We start from the raw sequence: 23,732 nt of genomic DNA on the forward strand, positions 1-23,732 counted from the left end.
TAAACGCGTGTCGTGAAACATAGAGAGAATGTTACAAAGGTGTGTTTGGGTGATAAAAAAAGTGTGGAAATTCTGAGAAAAATAAATAAAAATTAAATGTGGAAATTTATGTTAAGATGTTTGTATCTTTCCCCTTACACCTGTTCATCACCAGCTATTCAGTTTCAGGAAAGCAGCCACATATTTGAAGTTTGTGTCGTGTTACCTATGATTTTACTCAGTTTTCAGCACAATCTCTTTAAAGTACTTACTTATCCAAAAAAAACAAACTACCGATCTTAGATACCGATACTTTAATCTCAGGGATTAAAGTTTTTTCTGCACATTTTGACTGTGATCTTTAAACTGTATTTAGATTTATATTCAAAGTAGTATTTAAACTTTTTCTCAAAATTTGACTTTATTACAGAAATTTGAGCGTAATGGAAATAAACAACCTCTAATTATTTCTTCCAACATGTGGCTCTAATATTCTAGTAGAATATAAAGCTAACGATACACATCAGTTTATTACGGTGCCATACTACACTGCTGTTCTTTGCTCTGTGGGGATGTTTTTAGTGCAAAGACCTTGAACTTATCAGTCCACATAAATTTAAACTAATGTTTTGATAAGCTCTAAGCCTTGAAATCCACTGCATATGGCACCATAAAGTCAACACACCCTTGAATGTATGTTGAAGTATAATAAATCACTTATCAATTAGCAGGTTTTTTACTCACAAGCCCAATTGAATTTCTTCTTTTCCTTCTCCTCTACACCAGATTTGGTGTAAAAAAAAAACAGCCAAGCAACAACTGTAGTAAGCGGCAGAAAAGGGAGTTCAATCCTTACGAGAGTGTGCTACAAGCGACTTGGTTGATCAAAACTGTTTAAACTTAAATTGGTCAATTTCACCTACGTGGTAAATAATTTGTTAACAAACATAACTTTGTTTTATTGCACATAGAGAGTTCAAGTAGAAAATTACTCATGTTTATATTTAAATCACTACGATTTAACATAGCTTAAATGCTACAATTTTAGCTTATTCAACATTGTTCTGTTTTACCTTAATTTCTTATGTAGCTTATTTGTCTTCTATTTTTAATCTTGTGTGTAGTGTTGATGGGATAAAACTGCATGTAACTGTGAAGTCTATCCCAAACCTTAAAATAATACACAAAATGTATAAAGAAAATAAATAAATACATAGAAATATATACATATTAACATAACCAAGTGTCATTTTATCTGTTCATAGTGTTTTGTAAATACAATTTATTTATATTATTAATAATTTTATGTCCACAGTGCATTTTTTAATTATTGTTATTCTTTTTACAATCGTACGTTTTAGGGTGCCGTAATTTGAGATGTCTCTGTGGATGTTTAATGTTCTGTGTGTTTCATTGTGGTGCTCTATTGTCCTCCATACTCCTTTTGTTTGGGAGATGTGAGCTGGCAGATTAAAATGAGCCCCTTTAGGTCTGAATTTGAGCACGTGTTGTCTCTGTAATACTATTTGTTAGCTCTGTGATACAATAGAGACCAGTTCAATTTTTGGCAAATCTACTCCTGATCTAGTGCTGGCTGAGACAAGCACCAGACCCTATGACCCTGCACATAATAGCTGATCAAATGTATTGACAGTGGGTTGGATTAATAGATATCAAATCATAAAAAGCTAAATACTTAAATATAAATATATATATTTCAATTGATATCCTGCCACCTAATATTCAGGTGTTAAAGACAATATGAATGATGTAATGAAGCTCACATATGTGTCTAAAAGCCTAAAAACAGGAGCTGGATCCTACAAATAATCAATTCACAGGTGAAAGTAATATCTTGAGACTCAGGATTGGGGTGCTAAATAATAAATATCCACACATCAATCAGGGACGTTTGCTTGGAGAGTTGCCAAAAGGTCAGTGTTTCCTGCTGGTAAAAGACTTGCTGTCAGCAATGGTCACGATGTTGTAAATGCTGTTGTGCTGAGAGAACAAAAGCTACTTTCATTTATCATGAACTCAGCTGAGGACGTACGGTCAGATGTGTTGAGCGGTGTCTTAAATCGTTTAAATGGTGGCACAGATGAAAGCAGTTTCACAATCAGAGGAGGCAGGTAAACCATAAGATAAGATTTTTATTCATGCTGTTGAATTAATTGAATCCTTTAAATAAACAAAGAGCAAAGGCATCTATACAGTCATAAATATATATAAAGTATAAGTATATAAATATGAATAAAATCCCAAATATAATCCCCAAATACGGGAATTATTTTTCAGGTTTCAGTCTTTAATGACCCCACTGGACCATTGCCTAAAATATTGAGCATGTTAAAGCATTAGAAGATGTTATGCACCTATAACTTAATTTATGGAGGCATATCTGATGAGTCTTGCACATTATATGTGTATTTTTGTCAGATATCAGTGCTAAGATGGGTCAAATCACTGTAAGAGGTTGTGAGAGATGTTTGTTTTTGTCTCTTTTTAATTCACTACTGTAAACATATCCAGTGAATAGTTGTTCTGTTACTTTGTAAGAAACCTTTGTGTGTATCTGTGCCATCTGGTGGTTTTATCTGCTGATTCTGGCCTGAGGATGGCTGTTGGCCGACATTTAAACTGTTTTCAGAAGCTTACAGTAAGTACAGTAAAAACAATATAATTACTCATGTGTGTTTTTCTACACAGTCAAAAAAAGCCTATTTTTTTATAGTAAGATTCCACATGAATACTCCCCAAGAGTCCAATATGGAAGGATTGTGAGGTAAATATAAGTGAAAGATTTTTAAAAACTTTTATTTACTGTCAGGATACATAAAAAATGGTCATAACTCAACATGTAGTTACATTTTAGATGCTAAGAAAGGGTAAGTTCCTAGTAATACAAACAATAGTATATAATGATGATATGAGATAGATAAAATGCACAACCCCAATTTTAGAAAAGTTAGGATATAAATAAAGAGAAAATATAAATAAAAACAGAATGCAATAATTTGAGGAACTCATAAATCAATATTTCATTTATAATAGGTGAATAAACAATCACAGTATATGATACATACAAGTTTTTTTTAGAATTAGAGTTGTAATTCAGTGTTTGAATTTAGCATCATCAATTTGGAATAATTATCACAGTAAACTGTCATTTGAATACTAAAAAGTTTAGACTCTCACTTTCTATCTATTCAAAATAATTGTAAGAAAACACAATAAAAACACGGCAGGGCATTCTAATTTAGCCCATATTAAATCACAAAATCCTGCCATTTTTAGGAAATTGGTTGACACATAAGGATCCGGCTGCAGCAGCAGTGATAAGTCTGCGGCTAAAGAGATTGTAAACTGATAAATTGTCGATCAAGTACAGAGTGAGGAATCGATAGAGTAGCGTTGGGATGTAGCACTCCGGGGCAGCAGGTGGCGCTAGTTCACGACACGTGAACAAGGTTTCAACAAGATTCACTTGTTGCCATTTTTTTCCTCTGCTGCTGTACACAGTGCTATTGAGCGCCATATTTTTGAAAGATTATTTTAGGATAATGAGAGTACATACGCTTGAATAATTCGGTTGTTTGCCTGCTTTGCAACATGTCTTCATTAAGGTAAAAACGCCGGTTTGAAATGCGTTTTATTAGCCAGTATAACAGTGACCTAGCATAGCGCTTTGCTAGCTGAATCGGCTAACAGCTAAGCTAACTGGGAGGATATCGCATAATAATGATCGATTCGAGCGTTGCTAAGGAGTGACAAAAATAGTAACAGTGTAAACATGACTGGGAACTTATGTGAAATATGAAAAAAAAAAGCTTTTTGATGTAAACGTTGGTTGCTGTACATGTTTTTTTTTAACTTGAGGAGAGCTGAGCGTAATGTAGTTAAAAACATACAAACACCCTGTGAGTCTGTCATGTACACATTGTTACCTATAATACTTTGGCATCATTAGATGGGCATTAAAAAAAGAAAAAAAAATACAGCTTATGATATGTGTTTAAAATATTCATCCCTAGTTGTAGTACTCAAGTAGATGATGACGCAGTACAGAGTAGTAGCATCAGATTGTTATAATTGGCATTGTTCTGAGATATGAATTCTCATTCTGTATTTCTCTAATTACCCATGTTCCCATTTTGTACTTGTCCATTCTGCTCATACTACACAATATTTGTCCTTGAATGGTCCAAGACTTTAAGATAGCATAACTGGACTAAATATTTGGGACAGGTGAAGCTACTCTACTCTATCTTCATTTATAAGTTGCTTTGGATAAAAGCGTCTGCTAAATACATAAACTCTATCTTGTCAGACAGGTCTGTTACATTAGATACACGCCTAAAACAATATTTACACACACATTATTTATCACATCCCAAGAACATGCCATGTTCATGTCACAAGTAACTGGCCGATTATACTTGGTCGCGTGTAAGTCCAGTCTGTAAGAAAAATGTGAAGAAGATAAATATGATCTACTTCCAGAGATCAGGGCTTGTTCTGAAGGAGGCCCTGTGAGAACTCTGTCACACCGAGCCCAGCGCTGCCATATTTGACCTGTGACCAAAATAAATACCTAGTCTGTGAACTGAAGATTTCTCCGGTTTGTTCTTGGGCTTCCAATGAAAGAATCGGACTAACAAGATATTTAGCATATTAGAAATAGAGTTGAGCTTACCCATCCTACCTTCCTTCTTTAATTGCATTAGGACTCAAGTGAAATTCATCCAAGAGAAGTTCAGCACTCCCTGCACAAGCAACTAATAAGAAATGCATTTAAAAGCTGTATTAATGCAAATCGTAACCACATGGGTTTGAATATGCAAATAATCTAGAGTTGCTCCAATTGGTCAGATCTGGATTCAGCCCAGAAAATGATCTTAGCTCACAACCTGAATATGCTGAATGAACAAGTTTTTCCATCATTAGACCCTTTTCCCTCCCTGGTGGCACGGGCATATTCCAAGATGACAGTGGCTGGTTTCACTGGTTCAAATAGTGAAAGAGACGTTCGGGGCACTTTTTTTTCCACACAGGATTTGACACCTTAACCCAGGGATACCCACTGGGTCATCGAGAGCTGCTGTCCTGTAGGTTTTAGATGTTTCCGTGCTGCAACACACCTGATTCAGATCAATGCATCATTAGCAGGCTTGTGCAGAATTGAACAATCTTTTGAATTGATCCATTTCATCTGAACCAGATGTGTTGAAGCAGGGAAACATCTAAAACCTGCAGGACAGCAGCCCTTCGAGGACTGGATGTGGGTATCCCTGTCTTAACCGCTTAGTGAATCTTTTGGACGTACAGGAGAAGACTTTGCTTTCCATCATCGAAAGAAGATGGTGACGAAAAAAATGAGTGCAGCTCTAGATGTAACATTGTCTATAGCAGTGATGCCACTGCAAACGAAAGCTAAAGGTGCTCCAATGATTTATTATAGTGTGTAGCTTTTATTTATTTTTTGGCCTGGCAGTATAGATGATCAGTATTCATTTTCCTTGCTCTTATAAGAACATGTCAGTGGCTGATTTCTCACATAAGAGGCTAAATCTTCTGATCTGTAACATCATCTTCAGTGATCTGAAGGTCAGATTGAAAAGATGTTAACTGGGTATTTTCCCTGTTCACGTGATTTTCTTTTTTTCGAAGGGCTTCTCTATGAAATATTGCAATGACAGTACTTTTTCCATTAGTGTGGTGATTATGTGCCTATTTTAGACTTTTTGAGCTAACAAATATGGGGGTGAATGCACCATTCAGTGCCACAAACTGAGGCATACTAAAGGCTTGAGGTTGTGCTCTGCACAGACACACACACACACACACACAAATCTACAATGTGTGTAGGAGCCTTTGAAATGGGACAGCCTTGTCAGGTTTCATTCATCACTTGTTTGGGAAGCTGAAAGATAATACTTGATGCATGATCTGTCCAGATACGAAACCATGTAGAACATCCAGTAAAGGTTGAACCATAATCTTTCTAAAGGACTTGATGTTACAGTTGATAGTCTCTTAGTTTATGAAATGTTTCATATGTCTAATGATAGAAAGATGCATCCATCCATTCATTTTCTATACCTGCTTAATCCAGTTGTTTTCTCTTGACTGTAGCACCTCTAACAACAAGCTGAATGTATTGGTCAACAAGCTTCACGAGTACTTGTCTCATTCCAATGTTGAGGACAGCAATGGTGCAGCAACATCTGAGGATAATGATGGTAAACCTATGAAACTTATTGGGATCGTTGTAAATGCTTTAATCGTGTGATTAAACATATATGCGTTACAAACATTTAACAGATCTTCTGTTCACAGGTCAGACAAACAAGAGCAGCTCTGTGGGAAACTCAGCGGGCCATACTGTGACAGAGGTAACTGAAAGGATCCTATTCTTCTGAAAGTTGACACCATTTCCTCGGGTCTTATTGAACTGTCTGTGTCACACATTGGTCAAGACATTTCAGAGATACAGGTTGATGTTATCCTCATAAAACATGAATTTACATCTGTACATTCCACTGGTTCAAGGGCGTAGAATGAACACCTCGTCTCCACGCCATCCACTCTTCCGCGTGTGTGCGTGTTACTTGAGATCTGTCGAGTTAACAGACGCCATCTTTGGCATTTTGGCACAGTGTTTAGAGATGGAGCTCCTTTTCATTTAGTATTATTTGAAAATTCTATTCTTGCGGCATATTGGTTTATTCACAAGGTTCATAACACATTGCTTTCCTCTCTGGTGCACTATTATTTATATTTTCTTCTCAGAATGTGCAGGCATTTGTATGTAGTTGATAAGCATGAAATGGCCTTGAGAAATAAACCTCCCCCCTTGTTTTGCAGGCAGGTTTGGACACTAGATGCTCAAGGAGGTGAGTTCACTGTTCATTTATACCAAGTAAGCAAAGATAAAGCACTACTATATGAGACGGCACCAGATTTAACACTCAAAGGCTGAAAATACTGTAGATTTAACTACAACAGCCTCTCTCCTTCCTCCTATAACACTGTTAAAGTAGGTTGCTGCACTGTGGTATATTTTCCAAATCTACATTTTTTTCCTATTTCACAGAAAACCTTCAGTTGTCATAAAGCACTCTGGACTGGATGAATCTGGAGACTCAAACGCAAGCGAGGACTTGGATTTACCTGTGAATGCAAATGGTCGCCTTGATGTCACCAGGTTGCCTAAAGGTAGGTCTGAAAGTGCTGCGCTGCTGTCCCAGATACACTCAGTATCCTTAATCTGGACAAATTATGTCAAGTATAATGTCAGTTGACTGGTGTCTGATGTGTTTAAGCTGCATAAGATTTGGTGTAGCATTTATAGGTGAGCCTCAGACAGTGTATTTTCATTTGTCTTTGAGTTCAGAAGTAGCTTTATGTGCTTTCTGGATTGTGAACGTGGTATTCTGTGCTTTACTATGTTTAGAATTTATTAGATTAGTTAGGTTAGCTTCCTTTCTTTAGGGTTATAATCTCATGTTAAGTTTTGAATGTTTAGGATAAAACGTGTTGTTCTACAGGCACCGTACTGGTCAGACCTGAACCCGTTGACAACGGAAGAGATGATTTCAGGGGTCCGGAGTTTCGCAGTCGGAAACCCAATGTGCTGCGGAGAGAGTTTTCAAAGAGACGTGGAGGTCAGTCACTGCTGCTGTGAAGTTCCTCACACTTTCATTTACTGGTGGTCATTATTCACTTTAAGCAACTTACTCAGTGGGGTTACATTAGCGCCACATTAGCGTTACATTAGCGGATCGGATTAATGGCCAAATTACAATAAGATTGAGTTTTTCAGTTCATGTAGACACCTTAATCTGACAAAAAAAACCCAGATCGGATTGGGTTACTCGCGAAATGCCCACTGAACGTGTAGCCGACAGTGGATCGGATCGAGCGTTCTGCGCATGCTCGAGATTTTTTCCCGGGATTGTCACCCGGAAGTCGAAGGACACGATATTACTGTTGTTGTCACCGCCGTCGGAAAGAAACAAACAGCACGATGGAGAATGCGCCGTTGTGCATCGTCTGTGCCATAACCAGCTCATCACAGATGGAGAGGGACGCAGCTTCATCTCGCTCTGCGTTCGCCATCTTTCTGAATGCCTGAGTTGTTGTTGGTGGTGAAGACGTCAACAGGAAGTGGCTCTATTAGTGATAGTTGAAAAGGGGACAGCGCCACCTATCGTACCGGGGTATGACTGTGATTCGATTCACTCACCGCCATATATCTAAGGATAATTACCCTCAGATAAGGAGCATAACCCAACTATAGCAATAATCAGATTAATCTCATCATGGAGACCCACTGACTGATTCTTACATTAATTCTACTAATTCCCCGTTTGTTGGTTTATTTTTACGAATAGTTTTACTCATCTGCAGGAATCTGTTGGACAGACAGTCGCTAACAAGATAAACAATCCAGCAAACTATATCTATGACAGAGTTGTTGCCAATGACTGACTTGTGTTTCCCAGGAATCGAACATGTGGGGATTGTGAGCTGCACTGCGTGTGGCCGACAAGTTAACCACTTCCGCAAAGATTCCCTCTATCGACACCCGGTCCTGAAAGTACTGATTTGCAAGGTGAGTCTGAGAGTTGATATGCAAGACACAAATAAATCCAAACGTTCAAAAAGGTGGCTTAATTTCACTTAGAGTATACAGCCACTATCGAGCTCATGATGGTGCGGTAGACCACGAAATAGACACCTTCCGAAAGGGCTGCTATTGATTTAATAACATGATCTGAAAAGCTGAGCACATATGGATATCAGACCCACTGCAAAAACTCAGATTTCTTTGTAGGGACCCCCAAAGCAGAGGTAGCGGTGAAAAGAGGTGCTGCAGCAGCATAAAGCAGAGAAATGATGGATCTTTATACCTTAGAGCTTTTAGAAATGTAATCAAGTAATTAACATTTTTTATAGTTTAACCTTTGAGGAACTGGGAAGACTAATGAACAAATGTTAATTTAGTTTTTCTTTCAATCGTTTCGTCAGGCTTGCTACAAATATTACTCGAGTGATGACATCAGCAAGGATGGAGATGGAATGGATGAGCAGTGCAGGTAAGATCCGTTTGTTTTCACATTTCTACATGTACTGCGGGTTGTTTTAAAAGTCTCCTACTTTTCCTCATGCAGGTGGTGTGCTGAAGGAGGCAACCTCATCTGTTGTGACTTCTGTAGTAATGCTTTCTGCAAGAAATGCATCCTCAGAAACTTGGGAAGGAAAGAACTGTCTGGCATCTTGGAGAGCAAATGGTACTGCTATGTGTGCAGTCCAGAGCCTCTGTTTGACCTGGTGATGGCGTGCGACGGCGTCCTAGAGAACATCGAGCGTCTGTGGCATCAGCAGCGGAGGAGGAATCGAGTGGAGCCGGGGAAATCTGAACTGTATCACATGCTGCCACACTCACCACAAAACATTCCTTTGGATAAATGGGATCACAGTGGGATGGATGGGAATGTTGTCTTCAACTACAACACCCTGCAAGTTTCCAAGGACATTACCAAAAAGGCCAAACATGTAGTGGACTCAACAAATGCTTTAAACCAGACCTTTATCAACTTCATTCATGGCGTAACAACAAACAAACAAACACCCAGTGTTCGTATCCTCTATTTGAACTCTTTTTTGGCTGTGGTCAAAGGTTTGCGGAAATCTCTCTCAGCACTGGAGGACAGCCTTAAGGAAGAATTCAGCGATTTGGACGTGTTGGGCAATTGGGAAAAAATTCTTAACAGCGATTTTGATACCCTTCTGACAGAAGCAGACATCGAGCTGGACATCTCTGATGCCAGGTGCATGAATGACTTGCAGAAACTGGCAAGTGAGCATTTTGAAGATAATGACTGTGATTCGAAGGGATTCGCAGATGGTAGAGGTCCACATGACTGCTCTGGGAAGGAAATGGATTCAGATTCATGTGAAGCCAGGCAGAGAGCAAGAAAAATGGACCTGAAACCTTCTGAGAGCCAGGTTGACATGACGAAAAAACTAGTGGTGAAACTTACACCTGTAGCCATGGAGCAGGAGCCATCATCTGAGGACCCAAAGATGGAGGAGGACGTCCAGAAGAAAGAAAAGAAGTCAAAGGGAAAGCATGTACCGGGATATGAAGAAACAAGTGGTGTCTGCACTAAAGCTGACAGCAAGATGAGCAACGATAACTCAACTGCAGAGGAGGAACAAGGCAAGAGACGGTCTCCTCGAGTGAAGACCACGCCTCTGCGCAGACCAAGTGATGTCAAAACCAAAACGTCCCTTTCAGCAGGAGACAGTGACAGCGACTCTGACCCCGAGGAGGCTCCGAACGATGTCCCTGCCGCAAACACTGAGGAGCAAAGTTTGAGCAGAGCAAGAGACGATTCCGACTCAGATGAAGTCCCTGCTGCTCTGCTTGAGCGAGCAGCTTTGACACAAAGCTCAGATGAAGCCCAGAGTGACGAGGATGGTGGTGAAGCGTCGCCAAACAAGGTGGCCAAGAAATGTCTGTTCTGGCTCACTAAGAACAGCCCAATGTCACCGGAGAAGATGCGGCGAAAACGCAAGATGCTGGACCGCTCCTCTGAGTCTGAATCGAGCAACAGAGGAGTCAAAGCTCGACGGGAAAGTGGGACGGATTCCTCCAGTGATGATCAAGACTCGCAGCAGAAGATACAACACTTAAATACGGTGAGGTCAATAGCGAAGCCTCACCTCGTCAAAAGAGAAGAGGAAGAAGTGGCAAGAAAGCAGAGAAGAATGCAAGCTGGGAAGACTAAAACTGATTCATCATCCTCATCAAGTGATGATGAACAAGACGACGACTCTGCAAGTGATGGAAGTGATCAGAAGATGAAGCCAATCACAGACGATGTGGCTTCACTGGGAGTTGCAGCATTCCAGCAATCATCAGGTGAGTCTTACAGAAATGACTCCAGAGCTTCGTTTGTCTTCTCAGTGATGATTAGAGCTAAATCAGATTCAAACTCCTTTTTACAAGATGTTCTGCTTGCCAGCAGGCAACTGTGTGGCCTTGCAGCATCACACCTAACCTGCTCTGACTTTCCTTTCTGTACTTGTCCTGCTTGTACTCTGATTCATATTGATTCAGTACTCAGTCTGCTAAATGACTCCCTGTGAGTGTATATTTAATTGTTGGTGTTTTTGCAGGAGATGATGAGCAGTCTGGGCCCTCGTGGGCAGCAGAAGAAGACGATGATCCAGAAAATAGGTATGGTTCAAAAAAGCCGGATGTAGAGTGTTTACACCCTAGGGGTGGAAGAAAGAATGCAGCTTCAAATCCCGACCTCTGTGTAAAATCTGTCATTAGAACTCGGCTGCGGGGTATTCAGACGAGACCCAAACGTAGCTGCCGAGCCTCAGCGATCAAATACAAATTTTAGACGTACACTGTGAGACTCGAGGTCCACCTTATGGTTCAGTCGGACTGAGCCTCGCTCAATGCAGCTTTGTGAACGAGAGGCACAATACCTATCTTGTCTGTGTTATTTAGTGCATAAAGTATATGATCTAAATGCTAGAGAAGAATCTTAATACAGTTTATATTATTATTTCTTATATCACATTTCTCTGCCCTGTAATCTTGGCTGATTTTTAAAAAAAAAAAAAAAAAAAAAAAAAAAAAAAGTGGGAAACCTTGAAGTTGAATCTCTTTGCTCTAAAGCATAAACTTGAACTTTGAATGAAACTTATTTTGCCTTAAAGTTTTATCTCTTAATGCCGAACAGGTTTGTTTCCAGTGGAAGTATTCTAGCGTATGTAGGGGGGAAATGATTCTGTGGTTTTACATAAAATGCACAACAAACCTTTGTCCACCGCTGAGCTTAACTTGGATAAATGGAAAAATGTCACTAACAGGTGGAGTATAAACTTTGAAACCTGCCTGCAAGATTGTCTGCACACGCATTAACGTTAAGAACAAAGTGTTGTTTTTTGTAATTTATGATCATTAATGGAGATCAGTATTTGTTTTTACAAAAAGAAGCTTGCAAAGTTGTAGGCATGTGGAAATGTTTTGTGCTTCACCTTCTTGAACCCTTTATGTGTCACAGTTGTGGAGTGACGGTTGAATTTTGCCCAAATGTTGATAAGTTGGCAAAGGATTGTTTTGTTTTTTTAAATAAAATATCAGATACAATGTACATGAGTCTGTAAATGCACTTTAGATTCATTTTATTCAACGTAAGAATTCTTTTAGGCTCAAAAGTTGCATTTTTTTGTCCGCAGTCCTTGACGTGTATTTTGTAATGTGACTACTGCACCTGGATTCAACACAGTGTTGATTCTGTACACTGGATTCTGCTTTAAGGAGGGCTTATAATGATGGTAAATCTGAGTATTTGTTACAGGGCACCTTTAAAAACAGCCAGTGTCCCACAGCTTTCACTTAAAACCTCATGAACAACTGAGAATTTCTTCTTCTCACTGGTGTGAGTTTTACATTCACGCTACAGTTGCAGTCGATGCCATTTATGTTCCTTTGTGATTGTTAAGTGCCATTAACATCAGGGCTCTGTTATTTACACTCGGCCAGATGATAAATACATTTTTTAATGACATGATTCTACAAGAGCCTGGTGTGTGGTCTCTTCTTTCAAAGCTCGCTGGCTTTCAAGCTACAAATGAAGTCTTTAAACAAACAAAAAAAAGCCTTTTTCCAGGAACTACGAAACGTTCATACTAGCACTGCCACAATCCCACCTAATGCACTTCAGTCCAGTCTTTACAGCACGTTTACGCACGCTGGATGTCTTAAGTGCTCATTTGTATCATTGATTTCAGAGCATGTGAGAAACATGCGTTACACAATGAGTTCATGTGAAAGAAGCAGGTGGTGCCATCCAAAAATACCCGTCCTTTAGTAGTATTTATTCATATCTGTGCGACTTACATGCAGCGCTGGCCTTAGGTCTTGTTTGTGTCTTTTACTTTCATATTTAAAATGGAGATATAACTGATAAAAGCACTCCCGGAGCTGCTGAGACTATGCAATGTTAATGGCTGGAGGGCTAACGGGTCCTTTTCAGCAGTTCGTCCTTCCTCTGTGGTGTTTTCACACAGATTATCATACAGCTTGCACATATCTCTGCACTCCTAGAAATACCCTGCCATGCACACGCTCTGATATATGTACCGCAACATCTAACGCCGTCCCAGTACAATGGAGGGGAGTAAAAACTGGGTTTAATCTGCATCATCGCTCGGCCTCGAACAACAACCTCTGTGCAGAAACCCTGATGTAAGATAAACCCTCGTGTGTTACACTCTGACCTGTACAGGTGCAGTCTGTAAGCTCACTGTTGTGTGTATTCAGACGTTATCCTCTGGATTAGTACAGCTGCTTTATCCTTTTTACGTTTGTGGACTTGTTAGTTCCCCACCTCAGCCAGGGAAAGCCTGGGTTTAATGTGCAGTTTCATCAGCTCGGCTCTGAGAAGACAATAACGCATTTTTACTCTGAAAGCATCTGTCTGCAGATAATGTGAACAGAAACTTGCTTTCCTTCCATTTACATGGCGATACCTGGTTGATTCTTGTCCAAAGCGATAAATATTCTGTCAGACTACGGTTCAGTGGATCCACACTTGTGTTCTTCATGTTTTGCCCCACTTTCTCTACACAGACTATACATTACTGCTGACCATTAAAACTAATGATAAGCGTTTAACCATCTTTAAACTTTTGAACCCTGATTTACGGGCAAACCAGCAACAAAACTGATGAAAGCAATCTTTCTTTGAAAATGAACGGCGACCTTGTATATCTGGGAATTGAGAGTGGGCTGTGAAACGACTGTTAAAATGCAAGCGATCTTACATAATGCTTTAACGACACCCATGTCTGTTTCTCATGTTTTTTCCAGGTCGGATTTTCTGACAGCACAACAGTGAAAGCAGTGCTGTTAGGCAAGAGTTGCTTAATCTTGGATATTTTAGCCGTCCTCTCGTCACTCCCCCTCCAGTAGTCTGTTTTTGCTTTAGCTGTAGTGCATCTTCATGTTGAGTAAAAGTGGTCAGCAGAAATGTAAAGTTTGCCAATGTTTGTGGTTAATGGGCTAAAACCTGAAAAAGACTAATTCTTTCATTATCACGGCAGTACTGCCAAATTCATGTGTGTTATAGTGTTCGTGTTCTTCAGTGTTTGCGCCTCCTGTTGCGTCTTTCCAAGCTGAAACAAAACACTTAGTCGAGGCAAACTTCTGTTACTGGTGCTGTCATTGCTGTACTGTAAATCCGTCTTTTACAATGAACTCCGTAACTGGATTCAGGTGTAATGGCAGAAATGTCCACACTGACCTTTATTAGGGACCTCTTTCTGATTAGGATCAAACTGTGCCTGAGGAAATGTCCTTGCAGGATGTGGAAGATTAACTCGAGCTGGGTCCATGTCGTGACATTCTGTTGGACTCTCGCTCAGCATGAGCAGTTACAGGGGTGCATTGTATATTTGTAAATTGTACATATATTTTAATTAATCACTACACCGTATAGTATTGAAACCATAAGCTTTTTACGTTTGGGACCCTATTTATTTTGAATTTGTAACATTTTTAAAAATCTTTTTACTCAGCTGGAGTTTAAAAGAGTTGAGGTTTCATTCTGATAAATATTTATACACAGACTTCCATATTCTCCTGTTTTTTTTGTATGATTTTCTTTTTCTTTTTTGCAGTTAATAAGTCAAATGAGTCACCTTCTGCTCACCTGAGAAAGACTACAGGTGTTAAAACATTGGTTGAATAAGAAATCAGCTTAATTTTTCGGTTTTACATGAAATAAAACGTGTTTAAAACGTGTCCAGATGCCAGCGAGCAGACAAATGTTGAAGAAACAACAAGTAGCGCTCCCTGTTTCCCAAGAAAGAACAAGCTTTGGGAGGAGAAGAGGAGAATATGCCCCCCCGCCCTCCTGTGGTTAATACTTGTTTGCTGTAATAAATTTATAATTTCAACAAAGTCTCTGTCTCTCCTTTGTTTTTCTTCTCATCGTTCCTGCTGTTACTCTGAATGTGAAGCTCCCAGTTCCTAACTGAGCGGTTTTACACCAGCACATCTGTCCAGAGTCTTTCGTGTCTGGATCGATTAGAAAAACAGCACAAACGGTGACGGCATCTGGCCAAAACGCAACTGTTTTTGTTTTTGTCACGTGCCATCAAGTAAAATATCCAGTTGAAGATCTTGTTACTGATCATAAAATGAACTTCAGGTGCCTTTTCCCTTTTTTTTTTCTACTTTTGAAAGAATCGCTAAGAAAATGCTATTGGCCCAAATTAGAGCTGACTACTCCTCGGTTGATGATATTTCTTCGGAGGAGGAAACGCAGGAGGATGACTCCGAGTCAGAAGGTGACAAGGAGGCTAAAAAAGGCAACAAGGGGAACGGAGCAAATGAAGATGGTAAGTCAGTTTTCTCTTGTACAGTTCCTCACAAGTACAGAAATCTCCCAGTTTTACTGGAAATACTTGATGTGTATTCCTGGGGGATGTTGGATTTTTGAAAGGGGTGAAATGATGAGAGAGTATATCTCTGCTGCAGGGGAAGATCGGGCTTCAGAGTCATCTGACACCAAGTCTGATGAGCCCAAGTCCAGGCATCATCTTCTCCGCCACAAACTCACTTTAGATGAGGGAGCAGCCAGTGACAAGGCAGTGCCTGAGAGTGAAGTAGGAAAGCAGGAGAACAAGAGGAGAGCCAGGAGGAGATGTCTGATTTGTAAGCGCACCTGTGACCTTAAAAAGTGTTTGAACGGGAAATGACAGCGCTGCTCTAATGCATGCTTTTGTTCTCTGTCAAGCTGAGAGTGAAAGTTCTGCTAAAAGTAGTGACTCGCGTGGAGATTCGGCGATGAGCGAGGAGCTCAGTCAGTCGGAGGATGAAGCCGATGAAGAGGAACTTCAGAGGTACATTAACTTGATCTGCCATCTCAAAACTTTCTGCCAAGGCTTTACTGTATTCCCTTTTTCCTTTTATTCCACTGATCTTATCTTATTAGGACTCAAACCCACCCTTGCACATGTTGCTTAAGGTCTTAATGGGCTGAAGCCAGCCTATGAAAGCTTTTGGAAAGGTATTATAAGACCCCCCCCTGCTGGGGACTCTGTCACAGACAGATATTCAAAGACATCAAGCATGTTAAAACAAGCTTTTAGCTAAGTTATTAAAGCCGAGACAAAGTCAGTGTTCCAAACCCAAACTAAGAGCTGGTTCCATATTTAGGAAGCGTTGAAGCTAAATGCTGTGTCTCATGTTCCAGTACAGGAAATTCTAGGAACCACAGGAATGCCTGCACCCTGGGGGTGAAGACTTTCTGTGTGGTTGTAGGGGGACAATGAGGAGCCAGGCCATTTAAAATGTTACAGGAATCAAATGTAGAGATGCTAAAACTGGAGAAATGGGATTTATCTCAGCTTTACCCACCAGGACTCTGACATTTTGGATCAACTGTAATGTTTTAAGGGAATAATTTGGACACCCGGCTGAAATTAAACTGTCACAGTCGAGCTTTGATGTGATAAATGTGTGGATATATTACTCAGATACCATAGAGACCTGTTTAATATGAGAAATTAAGTCCTGTCAAAACTCAATATTCGCGGAGATAAAACAACAGATAGTAGAACATACTGCTGCCTTTCACAGTGGAAAGATTAGACTAACTGTGGATCTACAAGAGTGACAGTGATTAAAATGACTGAAGTTATGGATGACTGAGGGGTGCTGAGGAAGGGCATCTGGCGTGAAACGTGCCAAATCACTGATGAGAGATGGACTCGCTGTGGCGACCCCTGATAAAAGGGAGAGGCCGAAAGAAGAAGAAGTTACGGATGACTGCAGTAAGCTATAAACACTAACTTTTGTCCCGCCTCTTCTTTGCACCAGATTAGATCCAAACGAAACAGAAGCAGCTTGTAGTTACGACCTGAAGAAACAAGTTCCCTGCATTTGGGTGTCTGACTCCAGCAGTGAAAAGGTAGCAGCTGTTGTTTTATCCGTCTGTCCTTTTTAAATCCCAGTCTACTCATCTCATACCATCTCATACCTGAAGCCTGGAAGGAAACGGATTCTCCCGTGTCCTTTTGTCATTTTGAACTGTTCTTCATTTGAACAGAGTGATCAGGAGGATGCAAATGAAGAGAACAGCGAAAGTAAAAGCACCCCCAAAGGACGCAAAAAGATCCGCAAAATCATTGACGATGTGAACCTTCGGGCTGAGACTCAGGAAGCTCTCAGAGAAGAGGAGGAGAGACGCAAGCGTTTGGCAGAGAGAGAGCAACAGATGGAGGACTGGAGAGAGGTACAGTAAACCCACACTGTGGTGATTAGGTTGGATCTCTGCACACTTCTACAGCAGATAAACTCTAATGTGTGTCGCTGTTTGTTGCTGGCATATTGCTTCAATGATTCGTTTGTTTGTGGGTTTCTTTACCAGATAATTGCGATCAAGGATGAGTTGTGTCCCATCACAACCAAGCTGGTCCTGGACCAGGACGAGGAGACCAAGCTGCCTCTTGTTCAGGTGCACAGGAACCTGGTTACGAGACTGAAGCCTCACCAGGTGGACGGTTAGTTTGTGCTCCCCTGTCAGTCACACTGAAGAAGACGTTGCTTCTGGTTACTTTGATACATTCAGATTTTGTCGCTTCACATACTGAGTTTGACAGTTTTCATTGGTGTGTCACTGTAGAGAAAAAGAAAAAAAAGTGCACATGTTTGTGTGATAAGAAATGCTGTGTGAGTGTCTGTGTGAATGCTTGAATGAAAAACTCATTTAAGAACCGAGATAATTTACTTCTATATTGTGTAAAGTTGCTGAAAAGCCTGGAAACTTGTTCTTCTCTAACAGGTGTGCAGTTTATTTGGGACAGTGTCTGTGAGTCTGTAAAGAAGGCCAACTCTTCTCCAGGATCGGGCTGCATACTGGCACACTGCATGGGTCTTGGAAAGACTCTTCAGGTGAAGATACACACGTCTGGCTCAGATATTCTTATCTCCTCAGACAAAGTCACGTTATTTTCTGCTTCTCTACTCATAGTTGTTCTGTTTTATAGGTGGTAGCGTTTCTTCATACAGTGCTGCTCTCACCAAATCTAAACTTCAGAACAGCCTTGGTCGTGTGCCCTCTTAATACCATCCTCAACTGGGACAGTGAGTTCAAGAAATGGCAAGACAACATGGGAGAAGATAAAGTGGAGGTATGAAAAGTGCAGGTAGTGGAGTTTGCAGTAGTCACACTTCTGTGTGTCGATGCAGTTCAAACACAAATGTGTTCCAGGTTACAGAACTGGCTACGAAGAAGGATCTGCCTGATCGAGTCCGGGCTCTGCAGTGTTGGCAGAGAGACGGCGGTGTTGTGATAATGGGGTACGACATGTACCGCATCCTGTCTGTAGCCAATAAAGTCAACAACGAGGAGTGGAAGAAAGAGCTGAAGAGCGCGTTAGTGGATCCAGGTTCAGAAACCTTTTCAAAGCACGACGCTGTCACGCTGCCTTCTGTCGTTTATTATTGATCATTTACACGTTTCTCTTTTCTTTTCAGGTCCAGACTTCGTGGTTTGTGATGAGGGCCACATACTTCGCAATGAAGCCACCAATGTTTCCAAAGCAATGAATGCCATCAAGACCCAAAGAAGACTGGTGTTAACTGGCACACCCCTTCAGAACAATCTCGTTGAGTGTAAGTCTTCATCACCATGTCTTCATGGATTTAAGGAGCAGAGCTATGAACGTTTTTCTATTATTCTGAATGAATATTGGACAGTAGAGTGTTCAAGGCACCCTTTTTGAGTGGCTGTGAGGAATGACCATTTGATAACATCTGGTCTTTTTAAAGGTAAGGTTAATTGGATTATTTAGAGCTTCAGTTGGTGTCTGTTTTCTGGACCAAGCTGACTCCAGACTCTGCTCTAAGGGAAATATCAGCGAGAGGTACAAGGGAAGCAAACCATTTTCACATACTGCTGGACTGCCCTAAACTCACCCAATGTTGTAGGTGTTTCCACAACTTTAAATGCTGTATTCAAGACTCAAATACCTCATGTCCAGGTTCTGACACAGACGAGGGATGTAAAGCTGCCGCAGGCACTTTTGGCACCAAGCAAAAAAAAAAATCAATTACTAGGAGACGGTTTAACCTCCTACTTTGAAAGAATGACACAGTACATTTCTGGAAGTATAAATGGAAAAGGTTTCTCACTCTTTGAGATGTCAGAAACATGAATTTGTATAACTCTTAAAGTGTCAAATAATCTTCTCTTACAAGTTGGTTGGAACAGAAATGTAAGCACCCTTTATAATCATGTGCATAGTTCCTGGGAAGGGAAGTGATTTCACTGGGAATACATGTTAGACTCTGATGTGGTGCTTTGAACCCTCCACATACACAGTCTGAGGATTGAACTGGAACCAGCAATGAAAATGGTCTCAGCCAGCTTCCATTGGACTGTTCTACATGTGTGAATAAAAAAAAGATCTCGAATGGAATTGTATCGTATCAGTAAAGTCATAATTCACAAAGTACAAGACTTTCCAAAAGCTTAAGAGTAGCCTGATGATGTGACAGATATTTCATTTTTGGAAGAGACTCGTATTCAAAGGACGTGTTTTGTTCCCACAGATCACTGCATGGTCAACTTCATCAAGAAAAATCTGTTGGGCTCTCTGGGCGAATTCCGAAACCGCTTCATCAACCCCATACAGAACGGTCAGTGTGCCGACTCCACCCCGAAGGACGTCAGGGTCATGAAGAAGCGGGCGCATGTGCTTCACGAGGTGTTAGACGGATGCGTGCAGGTAAAGCAAAGAAAACAGCCACGTTGGATCATTTTTCTGTTCCAGCCTCACAACACTTTGCTCATCCTTCTCCTAGAGAAAAGATTACTCTGAATTGAGCCAGTTTCTGCCTCCCAAACACGAGTATGTGCTGGCGGTGAGGATTTCTCCACTTCAGTACAAGTTATATCGCTACTACCTCGACCACGTCACAAGTAAGAAGCAGTTTACACTTTTCTGCTGAAATCCAAGTGGTAGAATGATCCTTTTAGTTTGCTGTGTGGGCCACCCAAGAATGAAGGTTTTTACAGTTATTATGTCAGACCTTCAACCAGAAGAAGAAGACACTTTATTTTCTTTTTCCAGGTGAGGGCTCCTTAACTAACAAAACAAATCAGAGGGCCGGAGCAAACCTGTTCAAGGACTTTCAAGTCCTCGGCCGAATTTGGACTCACCCGTGGTGCCTTCATCTCAGCCACCTCAGCAAAGTAAACCAGTTGCCGAAATCACACCGACCACAAGTCTCGTAAGTTTGAGCAAATGTGATGAGCACCGATGCTTTGGTTTTTGTTTCGCCACAGAAATGTTTGCATAAGAAGAATCAAGTCAAGGCAGCAGCTCAGTTGAGAAATGTGGAAACCATCGTGGCTGAGAGGTAAGCGGTTGTTCTTTCTTTTATTCTCCATGAAACTCTCAGCACTTCCACTGATTTATGATGACCCCTGAATACCACGTTAACTTGGGTGAAAACATGCTAAGTGCAGGATGAAGATATGCACAGACTTATTTAAAGTTATATGTTCTTTTTATTGAGGGCAGAAGGTGTATCAACGCTCACATTTACAATAGATTATAAGAAAGAAAGTGATGTGGGTATTTTCTGTAGCTGCTTTTTTATGCATCATCTGTATCTGCTGCAGCGGACAGAAAGAGAACGAAGAGAAACACCTGAACGACAATGGAAACAACACAGTGACTAGAGATGCATCCAGAGATGGCCCAGTGGTAGCAGGTATTACTGTACTGTGCATGTGTCGGTAATATTCCACTCCTGTAGCTCGCAAATAACGTGATACTTTGTCCTTTCACAGCCACCGGCCTCAGGCTTCAGAGTGCAAATGAGTGCTGGTACAAGAATCTGCTGTCCGAAAGTGACGCCAAAATCATGGAGCACTCCGGGAAGATGGTGCTGTTGTTTGAGATCCTCCGGATGGCTGAAGATCTGGGGGATAAAGTGTATGTTTGTGTCTGTAAGTCAAACACGGGCCAAGTTTCTGGCTGGATTTAATTCTAAAAGTCCATTTTTTGTTTTCTTAGGCTTGTGTTCAGTCAGTCCTTGATCTCATTGAACCTCATTGAAGAGTTCCTTGAGGCCTCTCACAGAGCCAGACACACATCATCCCTCGAAGGTATGTTACTGTGTCAAAGAGAAGAAAAGATGATGTTTTTCTTGGTTGCTGCTGCGTTTTGATTTTCGTTCTGACTTTTTCTAACAGCGGGCAGATGGATTAAAAACAAAGATTACTATCGTCTCGACGGTTCCACCACTGCTTCGTTAAGGAAGAAATGGGCAGACAAGTTCAACAATGCTGCCAACACCCGGTAAACACGGCCACTGGAACAACACGTCGGCAGAATGTTGGACAGAGGCACTTCAAAGTTTGACGATGTTTTGCTTTCTTTCAGTGGCCGATTGTTCCTCATTTCCACGAGGGCGGGATCACTTGGCATCAACCTCGTGGCTGCTAACAGGGTCATCGTCTTCGATGCCTCATGGAATCCCTCATACGACATACAGAGCATCTACAGAGTGTACCGCTTCGGTCAGCTGAAGCAAGTGTTCGTGTACCGCTTCTTGGCTCAGGTAAATACACAAAGGACTTGGATAATATCACTGAAAAGGTGACTGTTAAGTGATTAATGTTAGAAACACTGTGTTTGGTCTCTACGTTATGTTTATGTAACCGTTTATGCGTGGCTTCCTCCCACTGCCCAAAAACATGCATGTTAGCTTAATTAAGAGTGAGTGTGAGCATGGATGTGTCTCTGTTGGCCCTGTGATGGACCTCGCCTCTCGTCCAATGACAGCTGGGATAGGCTCCAGCCCCCCCCGCAACCCTAAATTGGATTAAGCGGGTATAGAAAATGGATGGATTTCAATGTACCTTTTATCTCCAGGGCACCATGGAGGAGAAGATTTATGATCGTCAGGTGACCAAGCAGTCTTTGTCCTACCGAGTTGTAGATCAGCAGCAGATTGAGAGGCATTTCACTCTTTTCGAACTGACCGAACTCTACACATTTGAGCCCAACTTGCTCGATGACCCAAACTCTAAGAAGAGCAAGAGATGCCCCTCGGTTTTACCAAAGGTGACTTGACCATCTGGTCTTTTCTTCAAGGTTTCTGTTAAGATGCCAGCAGTAACAGTTTGTATACGTTTCTCAGGACAGCGTCCTGGCACAGCTGTTAGAAACCTGTAAAGAGCAGATCGTGTCTTACCACGAGCACGAATCCCTGCTGGACCATAAAGAAGAGGAGGAGCTCAGTGAGGCGGAACGCAAAGCTGCGTGGGCCGAGTATGAAGCCGAGGTAAAGAGTCGTGCACCAGTTATAATGAGCTGAGCTCTCACTGGTGAAACTCATCTTATTCCTTGTGCTTTACGAATGTATAATTCTGTCTGTGCGCTTCCCCAGTCCAACACAGCCAGCCTCCCAGCCACCTCTCACCAGGACACCTTGAATCAGAAAACCAACGAGCAGCTTCTGGTAGAAAGAACAACACATTTCCAACCTTTTCCCTGAAATTACTGGTGAATTTTGGGTTCAGTAAAACATCACAAGCTACATTTTTCTTGCAGGAACTGCTCAACAAGAGCAGAACAAACGTATCGGTGGCCTTCCTGACGCTGCAGAAGATGAGGTCTCACTCCATCGAAGAGTACAAGTTACGACTGGTGAGTGACCTTAATTTCATTATTCATAACTCGGTTACATTTTCTTAAACAATGGCAACACTCTGAATACGGAAAGTGCTTAAACTGTTGAGTTATCTGATAAACTCAAGAAGGAAACAGTTCAATTTTATTCAGTTTAATCTTCATGCCAAATCACAAATGTCATCAGTACAGTTCACACCAATTTAAAAATTTAAAAGCGAGTCTTTGCTCAGTGGCATCAAGTGAATACAGAAAATAACCAGGACAGTCACTGGATCTCATCTCTTACCATTAATTCATCCCACAGCGGCAGCAGTATCCCCTCCTACCTGAAGCAGATGTCCAGATCAAAGCTGACATCTGGAAAGAGTACGATGATAAGAGGCAGGAGATTACACAAGCCTTTTATCGAGATGCGCTCTCGCAGCAGCAGTCGGTAAGTAACGCGTCAGCCTGCTCTTTTCTGTAGATACGTGTTGCCACTCACACGTTTTAATTGTGTTCCACAATAGCTCACGTTCAGGATTCAGGGTATACTGAACAGCCGAAGGAATCAAGCGATGCAGACAGCCATGGCTGCTGTGAACCCTCCTGGACAGACGTCGATGCCTTAGTGGGAAGAGAAGTGACGTTTATGCTCTGCATCAAGTTATAGTGGCCTCGTCTCTCTATGTAAGTTTCCACGACTAGTGCTCCAAGCTTCACTCCAGCAACATAGCAGCAGCCTGTAAGAACCATGTTTGACTGTCTTTTTGTAATACTGTGCACTTTAACCGACACAGGAAATGTAGTTTTTTGTATGATTTTAAATCTTACCGCTTGTTGCTCTGAAAGTTACATGCCTTAAAAGTCCTAAATATGTTTTGCTGTCTATTAACATTTTGTATGTTTGCTAATAAATAAACGTGATTTTGTTCTGGGTACTTTTTGTGGGCGGGGCTTAAAGGATGTGTGTTGTACTGTGAACACCAGGCAACCAGAATATCAAAGAACACAATCCTCTGAAA

The 23,732-nt window shown here is 41.1% G+C and overlaps 1 protein-coding gene across 1 annotated transcript; it reads left to right on the plus strand.

Annotated features, from left to right (window-relative positions):
* Positions 1-3,470: 3,470 nt before the first annotated feature.
* Positions 3,471-23,695, plus strand: LOC140279536 (transcriptional regulator ATRX-like). Its single transcript, XM_072374689.1, has 35 exons — positions 3,471-3,605; positions 6,115-6,221; positions 6,319-6,374; positions 6,847-6,875; positions 7,076-7,197; positions 7,530-7,646; positions 8,487-8,596; positions 9,013-9,080; positions 9,156-10,912; positions 11,170-11,230; positions 15,260-15,414; positions 15,554-15,730; positions 15,813-15,918; positions 16,898-16,988; positions 17,127-17,312; positions 17,448-17,580; positions 17,862-17,971; positions 18,067-18,210; positions 18,291-18,468; positions 18,557-18,694; positions 19,634-19,809; positions 19,886-20,003; positions 20,155-20,276; positions 20,370-20,443; positions 20,709-20,800; positions 20,880-21,024; positions 21,106-21,197; positions 21,285-21,390; positions 21,475-21,652; positions 21,967-22,158; positions 22,235-22,378; positions 22,484-22,555; positions 22,648-22,743; positions 23,033-23,161; positions 23,238-23,695. The coding sequence occupies exons 1-35, from the start codon at positions 3,592-3,594 to the stop codon at positions 23,337-23,339; spliced, it is 5,697 nt and encodes a 1,898-aa protein (XP_072230790.1). The 5' UTR covers positions 3,471-3,591; the 3' UTR covers positions 23,340-23,695.
* The last annotated feature ends 37 nt before the right edge of the window (positions 23,696-23,732 follow it).

The sequence above is a fragment of the Leuresthes tenuis genome, unplaced genomic scaffold, assembly GCF_036924035.1.
Source record: "Leuresthes tenuis unplaced genomic scaffold, fLeuTen1.0.hap1 SCAF_21, whole genome shotgun sequence".
Lineage (NCBI taxonomy): Eukaryota > Metazoa > Chordata > Actinopteri > Atheriniformes > Atherinopsidae > Leuresthes > Leuresthes tenuis.